Genomic DNA, 13,993 nt, shown 5'->3' with positions numbered 1-13,993 from the left:
ACAATCCATATTATGGACAAGCCGCCTCTTCTGAACAAGGTGTTCCTTTTAAGGTTTATTTCAAGGAACTGCATTGCTAGAAATACGCATATTAACAGCTACCAATCCAATGCATGGACATATCAACTTTGGTTAATACATAATCAGCAATTCATTAAAGGTGCAGGCAAAACCCTACTCACCTTACACTGTCTCCTGGGTTTCTGTTACATTTTGAAGACAGTTAATGACCGTATTCAAAGGCTCTGGAATTTTCTCTGGTTAGTTGTGTTCACAGTAACAGTACTTCCTAGAAACTTAAACCTCAGTTACAGCAGAAGCTGCCTTGGAAGGTGCTCTTAACCTAAACTAGCTTGAGTTTACCAGACCTTGACACTGGGATTTCTTGTAGCAAGGATAACAAGACCTGGGCTAAAAATAAGAGAGGAGCTTAGCCTGAAACTGCAACGAAATCATGCTTTGGGTTCCTAAAGACATACAAGCAATAGAACAGAGTATTTCACTTGGAGGATTGAGCCATATTTGCATCCATACAGCAGACAGGCAACAGAAAAATAGATTTTAAAATACCCATTAGCAGCAGCCTCAAAAAACATGTTAATTTAAGTCTTTTGAACTACAGAGGTATAAGGGGGCAGAAATCCGAAAGCAGACAGTAGCAGTTGCATAGAGCTCATTTTTTGGGGTTACTATCACCGTTAATATAATATTGACTAAATCCCTGTACAAGTGTTCAAGTTAGCTTCCCAGCTAGCCACCAACAGAATTTTTGATTCTCCTGCTTGAACCCATGTTGGTTTTTAAATGTAGGTAGAACTACAAAACAGACATGCATGCTTTTCAGGCAGTTTGTATTTATTACAATTTTTGTAACTGTTAGTATTTTCATATCTGGACATCTTAAAAGGAATTTTAGATTTACAACTTCAAAAGACACTTACAGAATTATGTAGTCTTGATGACAGCTACTCTACTGCACTGTATACAGCTTTGTTGCTCACCTTCCGTGTCCCGCTCTACATAGCTCCAAACAAGTGAAAATCTGAGACTGATGTTCACATTCAAGCTGCAGAAAAGCTCAGTATATGGAAAAAGAATAAGTGGTAACTTGCAATTCAACTATTTCAGGAATCAAGAAGAGCATACACAGAACTATACATTTTATCATTTTATTAGGAATAATTCCAAGTGGGTTATGAAGAAACTAATCCATTGAGTTTGATGAATTTTCAAAAATTTCTTTATGAAGATATGTTCACCAACAAACAGTAAAACTTCAGCAGAACTATTATACACTGGGCAAAAATAGTCAGGCTGATACCAAAAAGCAACATGCAACATAAAAAAAGATACAATATAAAGGAAGACAATCTGCTGAATATTAAAAACAACCTCAACATGAGCTCTTCGCAACCAGCACAGAACTATTCTACCCATCAAATCCAATTCACACAAAGGCAAGTTGGGCTGACAGAACCCAAGGATTAATAAAACGTTCCTCAGTGCAGTAGATTGGTATAGTGTTTTAGAGCATTTCCTTGGCTGGAACAAGCAGTATTAGGAATTCTTTTTGGCAAGGGAGAGAAATAAATACATACGGAATGCTACATTTTTAAATCAGCAGACTGTCTGAGGAATGAAACAGGGCATCAGTAAACTAAAAGTAGCAGGGAGAAAAAAAAATTAAAACATTAATTTATTTGGGCTCAAACGAGTATTCAAAACAGATCTTAAAGATGTCACAATAACTATATTCAGGCATTTAGGCTAACAAGGGGAATAAAATCAGAAGATACACTTTTTCCAAGTTAAGGAGATTTTTACCCAAGCATATTGCTACCTTTGCAACATGTAGCTCGGTAAACAATAATTGGCAACAAAATAAGTTGAAACGCTGTAATATCCTGCCCAAATATCAGTTCCAGATACCGTAATAACCAAGATGCAAACTAATTTTGTTGTAACAAGCCTAGACCACTTATATCAAACATGTCCCTGGTGAAAGAGTCATCCAGTTTGAGTTAGCGTTTTGAGAGTTCATTTGACAGCCAGTCAAGTCCCTCATACAGACCAGTTCCTTGCGTAGCACAGGTAGCCTGGACATACCACTGTTAATGTAGAACACAAACAAAAATTGAATTTAAATACTGACAAAATGCAAGCTAAGTTATCACAGTATGTGAGACACAGATACACACTCAAATAGTGTTCTTTAAACACTGTTTTGTGCCATAAGTAGAGTCAATATTGAACAGATGGTATTTTTAAAAGTTTTGAAAAGTATATATAAAGTAGACGGGGTTCAGACATTATCCAGAAACTCAGTGTTGGCCTACCAAATGCTAGAACACTGTTTAGGGCATCAAGAAACAAATACAGAACTTGCATTTGGTTTACATGCTGAAAACTAGCTCATTGTTTTTGAAAGACTGCTCTTCTGGAAATGGACATGGAATTATCTAAATTAACAGACCTCTAAAACATCTTTATGGATATGATCTTAGTGTGTCAACATACAGACATTAAGCACGTATTACAGAAGGCTAGATGGTTCACGTGAAGCAACCCTATGTCTCAAAGGCTTGTGCAGATGGAATCTAACTATTCAGGAGCTACTTAATTTCCTCCCATCTTTGTAGTGGCAAAAAAGCAGAATGCGTTTTCTCCCCCAGAATAACAAATATTGAGAAAACAGAAAAGCCCACCACATACTTTGTCAAACATGTTTGACAGCTGTCTTTCAGTGACAGACTGGAATACTTGTATTTTCCCAGGAAAAGGTGAGAGATGAAACACCTGCAACAGCTGTACACACTGGCTTATACTTCTAAATCACTTACTTTGAACAAGGACCTTAAACTACGCACTACAGAGTTTAATAGCAGGTATGTGCATCTTGCTACAGAAAGCGGTGAAAACTTCCCTCTCCTTTAAAGAAAAACTTATGTTTATGATATATAATAAAGGAAGACAAGAGTTCAGCAACCAGGAAGTTTAGCACTTACAGTTCTGTTACGCAGAGACTGAAGACCTAGTTTATCTGTCATTTCACTGATTGCCATGGCATTTGGCAGATCTTGTTTGTTCGCAAACAAAAGCAGCACTGCATCTCGCAGCTCATCCTCCTGAAGCTAACAGAAAAAATGGTCATGTTATTCAATTAGCTCAGTTAAGTACTTCAATTACTTCAACAAGCACTAAAGAAACCTAAATACTGATTCAAGGGTTATAAACGTTTTCATTCTTGCTCCTGAAGTCACTAGTAAGTACTGAGCGAAATTTAACTAATACCCAACAGAACTTCTCCTACAAGTAAGGAAATAGTCTTTCAGTAGGCAGTTTAAATTTACCAGCACCTTGCTGCTGAAATTCTTAGTACCAATTTGTTTTTCCAAAATTCTTTCTTTATCTGCTGTGTTTCTATTAAGGTTTTATGAAGGAAAGAAAGGTTCTGACACATTAGTAGTTCTTGAGCTAAAGCTCTCTACAGAGTGGTAGTTACAAGTCAGTGCACTATGTGACCCAGAATTACCAGGTGAATACAATATGCACTGTACAAACTCCCTAAAATTTTAAAATCCTAAATCTCTTAGGGAAGCTGACAGACATCAAAAAATATGACAAAGTAAGTGTAACAATCGTATTTCAGAAGGTATTGATATTTACCATTTTCTGCAGCTCTTCTGCTGCTTCCTGGATTCTCTCTCTGTCATTGCTGTCTACCACAAAAATGAGGCCCTGTAAGAAGTTAAGCAGTTCTGAAAAACCAGTGTAAACATGCAGTACTATTTTAAAAACCAAAAAACTCATATTGAATATTGTGATTGTCCCCTCTCTTAGGTAAGCAAATTTGACAGAAATTTCTGTTTAAGCAATGCAAGATGTCTATCTGAACAACTACGTAAGTTTCAACTGCAAAATAAAGCTAGGCCTTCTAAATCAACAAAGTTAAAAACCACAAATGTTGGTTTACAGATTACTGTGGGATTCATTAATTTGGGGGGGGGGGGGAAGACGTTAGCAAAATTTCAGAAGCTAACTCTCCCCCCTCCCTTTTTACTCACTGTATCATGTTAAATGCAGCAAGAGAATCACAAGTGCTTTACCATCTTGTGTTTCACTGAAAAATCCCACACCCTTAAAGGCCTGAATTTGTTTTAAAAAGTTTGTACCAAACAGTGTTTCTAATGGCATCTCTATTATTCAAATGTCCTCCTTACACACACACTATTTACTCTTAAAATTTCAGTCTGAAAGCCTTGCATTTTATCATTCTCTAAGAAGAGAGAAGCATCTTTTAAAAATATTTAGCAATAGGGTTGAATAAGGAACTGAAATTAAGTACTACTCTATTCACAACAGTACTTTGCTAGCTCCTTTTTGTCAATCCAGACTTCTCCATTTTTCTACACCAATCACATGCACTATGCTGCACAGAAGTTTCTTGGAAACAATTCTATATTCAACATAGGAAAAAAAAAAAACAAACCCAAACCCAAAGACTCCCAAAGTTTCCTGATACTAATAAGCAACTTACCTTACTACTTGTGAACCAAAGGAAAGAATCATATTTATGTCACCAAAAATGACAGCAGTCACATCAATATGAAGCCAACACTTTCTAATCAATTGGTAACAAGATCTTTTATGATATTTTTAAATACTCAGTGTACTAAATACACTGATAAAGCACAGTAAAAGCTGTATATTTTAAGGCTGATTATTAAAAAAAGAGTATGTAGAAGGGTGTTAAACAGTAACATTTTTTACGTATAAGCCAACGCCAGTTCAAACAGATCAAAGCATGGATACAGCAAATTTGAGGAGTTCTGCACAAACCAACCAGCTGCTCTGGCACATTACAGAACACTGGCAGATCCTAAAGGACTTCATCCTTGCCAGGCTACACTCACGACTAGACTTGAAGCCTGCAGTGTAACCAACTAGCTTCAACTAGAATAAAATCTAGGTATCCCTCAGAACTTGCAAGAAGCAGTGAGAAGCCTTTCTGAAAGGAAGGGACAGAAGACAACTTTCCATATGTACTCTACAGAACATAATGAGACTTTACAAAACAGGTCGTTAACTATTGCCATCTCAGAACTCTTACCTGTGTGTTTTGGAAATAATGCCTCCAAAGAGGTCTAATTTTATCTTGACCACCAACATCCCAAACTGTGAAACAAATGTTTTTATATTCTACCGTTTCCACATTAAAACCTGAAAATAAAAGTTAAGTAATTAGAAATAGTTAATGCTAGTGTTAAAATGTAATTCTAACCACGTTAAAAGATAGCTACTTCCTAAGTTATACTTCTCCCAAATACATATAAAATGGCTTATCAGAATTGAATCACTAGATCAAGAAGAAAATAGACTGAAGGGGGGGAGAAAAAAATATTAATCACTTAAATCCAAGTACACCACCTTTGGTTCAGCAAATCTTTCCACCACAAACTGCTAGAGGCTCACGGTATTTGGGGGAAGTACTGCTACTTAATTGGCTCCTATACTCCTGAACATCTGCTACTGGCCACTGTCAGACACAGGATTCTGGTCTAGATGTATCTTTGGTCTGACACAGTTATGTTACGGCAGCACCAGAAAGCCCATGTTTGTTTTGATTCTTATACTAACAGCAAAGATAGCAAATCCCTACACTTCTCAGAAGCCTGTCTCTACAACACAAATTTAGAGTAACAAGAATGAAGACATGAGAATTGGTTATCTTACCAATAGTGGGAATTGTGGTGACAATTTCTCCTAGTTTCAGTTTATAAAGAATAGTTGTCTTACCAGCAGCATCCAAACCAACTAGAATAAACAGAAAATTTGCTTTAGTTCACAATATGAACTACAACCTGCTAATTTAAAAATATACCATTTTACATGCAGAGTATTAGGGTTTTTTTTTTCTGAGAAGAAACAATTTTTTGAACACTCTTAAGTCATTATTGATATACTACTGTATGTTTCTCCCCGTCTCCTCTACCCAGCACTGAGAGAGAGAAGTAATGAAGAAAACAAGCTCAATAACACACTTCCATCCACAACCTACAGGCTCACAAGTTTCTAGTCATCTTCCTTAGTATTTGTGTTACTTAAATTAAGTTTTATCATTCACTTTGAAAGTTTCTTCTGTCTAAGTCAGGATGGTTTTACATGCCTAGCAACAATCTACAAGCAGCACATAGTTTCTAACTGATCACATTTGCTAATTCGCACTCAAGTTGGGGAAGGTCTCACTTACTCAACCCTCAGCTAAGGCCAGTTTCACATGCACCTGAACGAACAGGAGTTGGCACTATCCATGGAAGACGGGTCAGTCTCCCTCATTCCAGTCTCTTGTCCCTTTGCTAAAACATTTCTTTTGCATTGACAAAAACCACAGCCATTGGGAAACTCCTGTCATCCCTCTGCATATACCCTAAGGGCTGTAACTCTTCTTCAGGACATCACTTCTATTCATTGAGATCCACTAGGATGCTTTCATTAGGAGTCTCCACTTTTGTTCTTTATAGAAGGCCTCCTGCACTGAAATTTGCTCTTCTGTTTCTACAACAAAACTTAAGCTTGCTGGTTTTCAATGTAAGCTATATGGTAAATATGTGATCCTTTAAAAAAAAAAAAAACCAAACCAAAAAAACCCCTGGAGCCTCAAAGACATTTTTTGAGAAGCATCACCAACACTGCAGGCATACACTGTAGTTTTCTAAAACTGTTTGTGCAACTGCTTATTGTTAGGCATTTCAGAACACACAAGAGCAACTCAGAATTCTTTGTTAGAATCCAATGCCCAGCACATAAGCACCTGAATAAACAGTAGGTACTAAACACTTACCACAGCAACAGTTTGAATAAAATGTCTATTTGTGAAACTTAAAATAGTCAATAAAATTTTGCCCAAACAAAAATAAAACCCCCATCAAAGAATTAGTTAAATAATACTTGCAGAAGAAACCAAATGTTATCCTTGTTTGCTAACGTTCTTAAGTGTTCTGAGTTAATTTCCTACTTGGTGACTGCGATATATTAAGCTTTAAGTGGTTTGATGACTTGACAATTAATAATACAACTGTTTCCTTAGCATTGCAATAAAATGGAATTCAAAATTACCTACTTATTCAGAATGAAACCAAAGTCTTAAAAGCCTCCTCCTTCTCAAGACACAAACTGCTGTTACAGCAAACTAATTAAAAAACCTATCTACGATTGTCCTATATTCTGATACTGTGAACAGGATTATACATGCCAATGCAGTTTCTTTGGTATTGTCATTGCGTGTTAAAGAAAGGAAAAAAAAAAAAATTGTTCTAACTGTTAATGTCATGAAAGGGAGGGGGGAATCTACCACCAAAACCAAAGCTCCTTGAGGGGTAATAAACTCCCAAAATGCTCAAATTAAAATCTAACAGCTTTAAGTTTGCTATTGTCTAAGTGTTGGTGTCTCTTAGAACCACACACAAGCATGAACAAAAAAAAGACATGGCACAGCAGAAGTTTCACAAGAGCTTGCAAGTCATTAAACTTGTAAATGTTAACATTTTCCCTACACCAATAAAGTGTCAGGTAGCCTTAGAAAACCTCAAATACTCTATCTGTGCTAAAAAACAATGTTTTTAATAGCACAATGCTTGAAGCCCAACACTATTCTCACACAGCTCAGATTCAAGTGAGCATTTGTAGGATGCCTAGATCTTTACAAGAAAACATAATGCATGTACATGATATATATGAGAGTTTTCCAGTAGATTAAGATTGTTTAATGAACCACCACTTAAAACTATGCATACTCACAAACTCTTCCCCCACTCCCCCCCCAAAAAACCCGAACAGTTATCAGTAAAACAAACACTGACAAGATTTGTTAAAATTAGCAATGAAAGAAACATGGCGTTATCTACACAAATGGTTTTAGTCTATTCAGGGGTTATACTAAAGACAAAGAAAAAAGCTAATCTCATTTCAAAGAATATACATAGGGTATCGAGAACCATTTGAAGATATGACTCAGAGTTAAGAAATCAGAAACTAGTCAAGAATTTTAAACTATTTGCTAAATTTAAGAAATTATTGCCTCAGTTATCCACTCTACTCTTGTACCAGGACCCACTAACACCTCAATGGCGTTGGCAGAAGGCTACGTTAGCTATGTAAGCGCAAAGCCCAGAGACTTTGCTTAAATCTACTCTTATCCACAATTCTAATTAAGCTCCTGGACTTTGCACTGAGGCAGGCTGAGTTATGGATATGCGTTTTCTTCTTCTGACTCCACACTTGAGACAGCAGCTTTTAACAGAGGGAAGGCAACTTCTGCACATCACCGTGACCCTATTTGCAAAAGATGCCTGTTTTAGCCAAACTGCAAACGTTATAAAGTCTAAACAAGCAATAGTCATCAAGAGCATAGCCTCCATTCATACTTCTTACTCCAGTTTGCCATTTACCACCCTTTTTAGAACAAGAAATTTCAGAGCACCAAATCACGTTCAATCTTTTGAGCTGCTAGGAAGTGTAACTATTGTTTTTAGTAGTCCAACAATAAACATGTTTACATTTGCACTGGAACACTAAATGTAAATCTATGAGCTACTTCCATGTCATAAAGTTTAAGTTGATTTAACTATCGAGATTACAACCTAAGTCTTAAATCCCCAAATAACGTAAAGTAAATTTCCAATTCTACATTTTCACTCCGATTCCACTGCCTGACTGACCATCGACAAGATCAAGGTGTAAGTATCTCGATGTAGGGTATGACGGTCAGCAGTTGTACCACAAAGCATTAAGATTACAATAAAGTACAAATGAGAAGCACAGACTTGCACTTGCAACCATTTATCTTTAAACTGAGTCAAACGTCCCCTTCCTCTAGCTGGAGAAAAAATATCTACAATGCTTTCAGTTGCTGTTAAAACCACTGTGGTTCTAAGCTCTCTACTCCTCTTAAGAGTGTTTTATTCAGAGCTGGTCAGTCGTCTCTCTACATCTCAAACTTGCAGTTTGCTTGTTCCTGGGAACACCACCCCTGTGACCACATCACATTCCTCATTTACCAACTTTTTTACTTTGACCTTTGGCGGCTGAATATCAAGCCGCCTCAGTTATCATAGCACAGAACTTCATATAAACTATAGACACAGAAAAATTGAGAACTGACTTTTTAAATGGAACCCCCATCAAGACCAATAGATTTTGGTTGTCAGATTGAGATTTCCAAAGTTTACTATAGAATACAGCATGTTGCTGCTTCCAAACTGAATGTTTCCCATAATCAGAGAAGAAGAAGAAAAAAAAAAGCTTCTACTGTTTTTAACTGATTCATTACATTCACATTACAATCAAAAGCCAATTTAAAAAAATAAAATTAATGAATCCCAATTTAGTACAGGTTTGTATTCCTTCACTTTTCTTTTACCTTTATACCAGTTCTCTCAAAACTTGTCTTGTTTATCCTTTACATACTATTCCTCTTTTAGGTTTCATTTCAATTGGGTAAGTCTTTGCAGGACATGAAAGGGCAATTCCCAATACAGCTTCCCAAGAAAACACACACACACACAAAAAAACCACCAACAGCATGCAAACCAACAGTGATTAAAAAAAAAAACAAACAACAAAACCCAACAAATAAAAACAAGCTAAATGGTTTTGTGCTGTACGGTGACACAATTCCCAAAGAATCTGACAATTTTTTTTCCCCAATGTATTTAATAATTACCTTTGTATTCGAAGCTCCTGAGTAGCTATTATCTCAGTTAACACTTGCACAACTACACCAAGATACAGAACACTAAATTATGATACTGAAAGGTGCACAATGAATCAATAACTTTTTTAAGCACAAGAAACCATGAGTGAAGAGTTTTATAGACAAGTACATGTAGGGTTAGGACTCAGTTTTTCCACTCTGATGCCCCAGTTGACTACTCTAAGTCATTCAATTCTATCCTACAGTTATTTCTTTTCCCTCATGTTACTTCCCTCTGTAAAGACAACACAGGAATTATTTCACATCCATTTCCTCAGAATGTTAACTTAATATTTCTGAAAAATACTTAATTATGCAAGTGCATTTTTTTAAAAACAAAATTTCAGTAACAGTATAATATTAAACATCCACCTTTTATCATAAATGTAGCTTGAAAATATAAAAGATAGCGTGTCATGTTTGCTGTTGGTAATGGTACCTGATGAGAAACACTCAAATTCTGTAGAACTCAGTAACACAAAGTCTGTCTTAAGAGCTAAATTAATTCTACTTTATCTTGAATTCTGCAGGAACAGAAGAAAGCTGTGAAAGGGAAGTTTGAATTATAAATTAATCATCTGTTCATTATCAACTCACCCATATAATATTTTCTCCCTAAATATTTCTCCATAAACACCTTACCCCATAAAGTTACTTCACTGGTATACTACATGAAAAACTTAAATGCCTAGCCTTGTACAGCTCATTTTTAAACCATGAACTGACAATTATCACCTGGAGGAAAAGTTTAATTCAGTCCCAATATTCATTCAGACATCTCTCCTCAAAGTGCTGATATATGATGTAGAATGCTATGAAGAGCTTCTTTTCCATGCTACAGGTATAAACGAATCATGTCATATCCAATATAACATATTCTGCTTCTAAACATCCAGTTTAGCTCTTATGATACAGTCTCATCACAAGATAGCAAAAGTTTTACCCTCTTACACTACATAACAAATATGGTGCAGTTTTGTGCTCTGATCCAGTCCTGTATTTGAATATAATGCCTTAAAATCAAAATTATTTAAAAAAAAAAAAAAAAAAGCATTTGAACCAACTGCTAGGAAGTGCAGCTCCCTAACTCATATCTAACCTGAATTTGAACTGATTACCTACCAATGAAGAAACTAAAGCCTTGCAAGCTGTTTTGATCTGTATGACATTGCTTTCCTGTTTTCATTATTTTGCAGAATGTAACAGAACTACAAATACCATAGACACTATCTCATCCTACAGTCAAGCTCATTTGAAGATTTTACTTCATTCATTTAGTGTCATATGAAGCACCTGGCTGCTAAGGAGACAGTTAAATCACTTCCTTGAAACCAAGAGATGTACTAAGTTGTCTTGAAGACAAAAATTACTCAGGTTATTTTGAAATGGATGAGAGTCTCTAATTTCAAACAAAGAAAATATAACAAAAATTACTATGCATGCAATAAAGAACTCTGTCGTCACAAAATCTATGGAGAACATGGAAAATTACAATTTAAAAGAGCTGCATTATTGTGTCTGCTGTGCATACCCAGGCAGCGTTAAAGATGAGCAGTGTGCCAAGAAGTTTCACAGTTAAGACCTAGTCCCATTGCTGGCTATATTGAAATGCGCACTTCATATAATTCCTTAGGACAAGCTACTTCAGTCAATGGCCATGAATCAAGCTCCCTTCACTTTGGTAACAGAATTTGAGAAAAATCTGGGGGTTAAGATCTGTTTGTACATAAAGCTTGAGGGGGTGGGTAGGTGGGTGGAAGAAGGCAGGGAGGAGTTGAAACAGGAGGAAATACGGAAAGCAGTATGTGCTTGCTTTGACCTTTTGAACCATAATCTTGAAGTGAGAATCTTCAAGAGCCACTGGCTTCAACTCTTACACAGTCCGTGTCAAGAGAACCACAACCTAATTCCAAATAAATAATTACAGGCAGACAGTAAAACTAAGCAAGCACTGGAAGAGCAACCTACCGGGTTTTATGGTTTTGTACACGAAGTACAGGAAAATTAAAGTGCACAGATGCTATACTGAAATGTCATTTCACAAGAGTCAGAGATACAGACACCATAGTTACCGAAAATCGGCCATTATATGGCAATTTCTGAAGCTCTTGGTGTTAAACACACCAGGCTTTGTCACATCCTGTTCGAAAACCCACACTGCTCGGGCAGGAGCAGCGTCTCCAGGCCGAGAGCACAACCGCACCGGCAGCGCGGGGAAAAGCAAGGCGCAAACCTCGCTCGCCTCCTCGGAGGAGGGACGCCCTCCTCAGCCCGACGTATTTTCCCCAGCAGGCGGGCACCGGCTTCACCTACTGCAATTTGATCTTTGTTCTACGTTTTGCTCTGGCTCAACGCAAGCGGAAACGCAGGTGCAAGGAGAAGGCGCTGAAGCCTCGCACGCCCCGCTGCAAACCCCGCAGAAAGCGGGGCTCTGCCTCTCCTTGTCCAGCGCAGCCGCGACCCCCGACAGCGGGAATGGGGGGTGGGGGGGGGGTGTCACAAGAGAGAAGAAAACGAGAACGCGGTGGAGGAAAAGGAAGGGCAGACATATCCCGATCCCCACCCCCTTCCCCCACCGCTCCCTCTCTCCCCTCCGCTCATTCACTTTCCAACGACCCCGCAAGCCCTAAGAAAAGGGGATGGAGAGGTGTCCCGTCCCCCGCACCCCGGGACGGGGCAAGTCCCCCCGCCTTGAGCCCGCAGCCCCCTCCCACCGGCCTCCCCTCCCCCACCGCCAGCGGGACGCGTCCGTGAGGAAGCGGGCGGCCGGGCCTGGCGTCGGCCGCGGTCGGGTAGGGCGCAACGGCTGCGGCGGCAAGGCTGCGGAGGGCCGCGGACGGGCGGCGGCAGCAGCATACCGCTGTCGCCCCTTACCCATGAGGATGCGCATCTGCTTCTTGCCGAAGAGGCGTGAGAAGAGCGAGGAGATGGTGAGGCCCATGGCGGCTCCGGCGCGGGGCTGGGCGGCGGCGCAGGCAGCGGGAGGAGCGCGGAGAGGCGGGAGGGGGAGCGCGGCCCGGCGCCCGTCTGCGCTCACGGATCCCTCCGCGAGCGAGGAGGCAGGCTGCTGAGGTCCGGGGTTCGCCCGGCGGCGCCGACTTATAAGGCGCAGGCGGCAGCAACGACAGCGGCAGCTGCTGCTCTGTGACCGGGGAACCTCGCTCGCTCGCTCGTTCTCTGCCACGTCACGCTCGCCACGGCCGCCCCGGCTCCAACGCGGACAAAATCACGTCACGCTCGCCACATCCCCCGGCCGCGGAACCACCCTTCGCCACACGGCCCGAGTGCCCAACGGCGGCGGGAACTACTCCTCCCAGCGAGCGCTGCGCCCGCTCCGCGCCCCGCTCGTTCTCACCGCTGCTGCTAGTGCATGACGGGGGATGTAGTTGAACGCTTCCATCCCGCCTCGCCGCAGCTTCCGGCCGCCCCGGGCAAGGCAGAGCGCGACATGCCGGGAAATGTAGTCCGCCGGGCGCCCTGCAGCTCCTCAGGCTGCGGCCGAGGCCCAGCTGCCCGGCGCCAACGGCCGGCCCCGCTGCACCGCCCAGCGGGGGTCAGAGTGCCGCTTCCCGGGGCACCCGTGCGCCTGGCTCACCCCCAAACCCTAGTAATTCACCTCGCTGCAGGTCGTGCTCCCGCTGTGCTTAGGCTGAGGCGTGACAGCCAACAGGCTCTGCTCCCGAAGGACAGCTGAGAGCAAGAGAGAGAAGTAGGGGTTTCAGGGTAAAACACATCCTCAGGGAACCCCCAAATACACCCTAGTAGCAATAGAGCCAGGTAATTAAAAAAGAAAACAACAAACCAACAACAAAAACTCCCTCACAGGAACACTGATTACTACAGGATCTTTTTCTTACATTGTTTCTATGACCTGGACCCTCTGCAGCATCCTGGAGGCTGCAGAGTCAAGGCAAAACACAGTGTGATCTTGGCACCAAAACAGCATCCAGTTTCTTGGCCAGGAAACAGCAGATAGACACAGGGGAGTAACATGGGAATAAAACTGAAACGAGCCATGGTTTATTAGAAACATGCCATTTTTTGAGAGGTATGTTTGATTTCATAACCAGCTGTAACAGCTTCTTTCATAGCTACTGTAAAAAGCCCATACTATTGTGACAATTAAATTTGGGGCAACATAAAATGAGCTGCATTTAACGCTTAGGTGACTGAGCTCCCTATCCCAAGGAAGCATTGGTTCAATCAAAAGCCCTACAAATTTTCAAGGGAGTTATAACCTAC

The 13,993-nt window shown here is 40.2% G+C and overlaps 1 protein-coding gene across 1 annotated transcript; it reads right to left on the bottom strand.

Moving 5' to 3' along the window:
- Positions 1-834: 834 nt before the first annotated feature.
- On the bottom strand, positions 835-13,003 carry ARF4 (ADP ribosylation factor 4). The gene is made up of 6 exons (XM_050904688.1): positions 12,626-13,003; positions 5,734-5,814; positions 5,111-5,220; positions 3,667-3,738; positions 3,006-3,131; positions 835-2,108 (listed from the first exon to the last, which is right to left on the bottom strand). Exons 1-6 carry the CDS (start codon positions 12,690-12,692, stop codon positions 2,022-2,024), a joined length of 543 nt encoding a protein of 180 aa, XP_050760645.1. The 5' UTR covers positions 12,693-13,003; the 3' UTR covers positions 835-2,021.
- Positions 13,004-13,993: the final 990 nt, after the last annotated feature.

Source organism: Gymnogyps californianus, chromosome 13 (assembly GCF_018139145.2).
Source record: "Gymnogyps californianus isolate 813 chromosome 13, ASM1813914v2, whole genome shotgun sequence".
NCBI lineage: Eukaryota > Metazoa > Chordata > Aves > Accipitriformes > Cathartidae > Gymnogyps > Gymnogyps californianus.
Note: the sequence above shows the minus strand (reverse complement) of the source record. Positions and strands in the feature narration are given on the sequence as shown.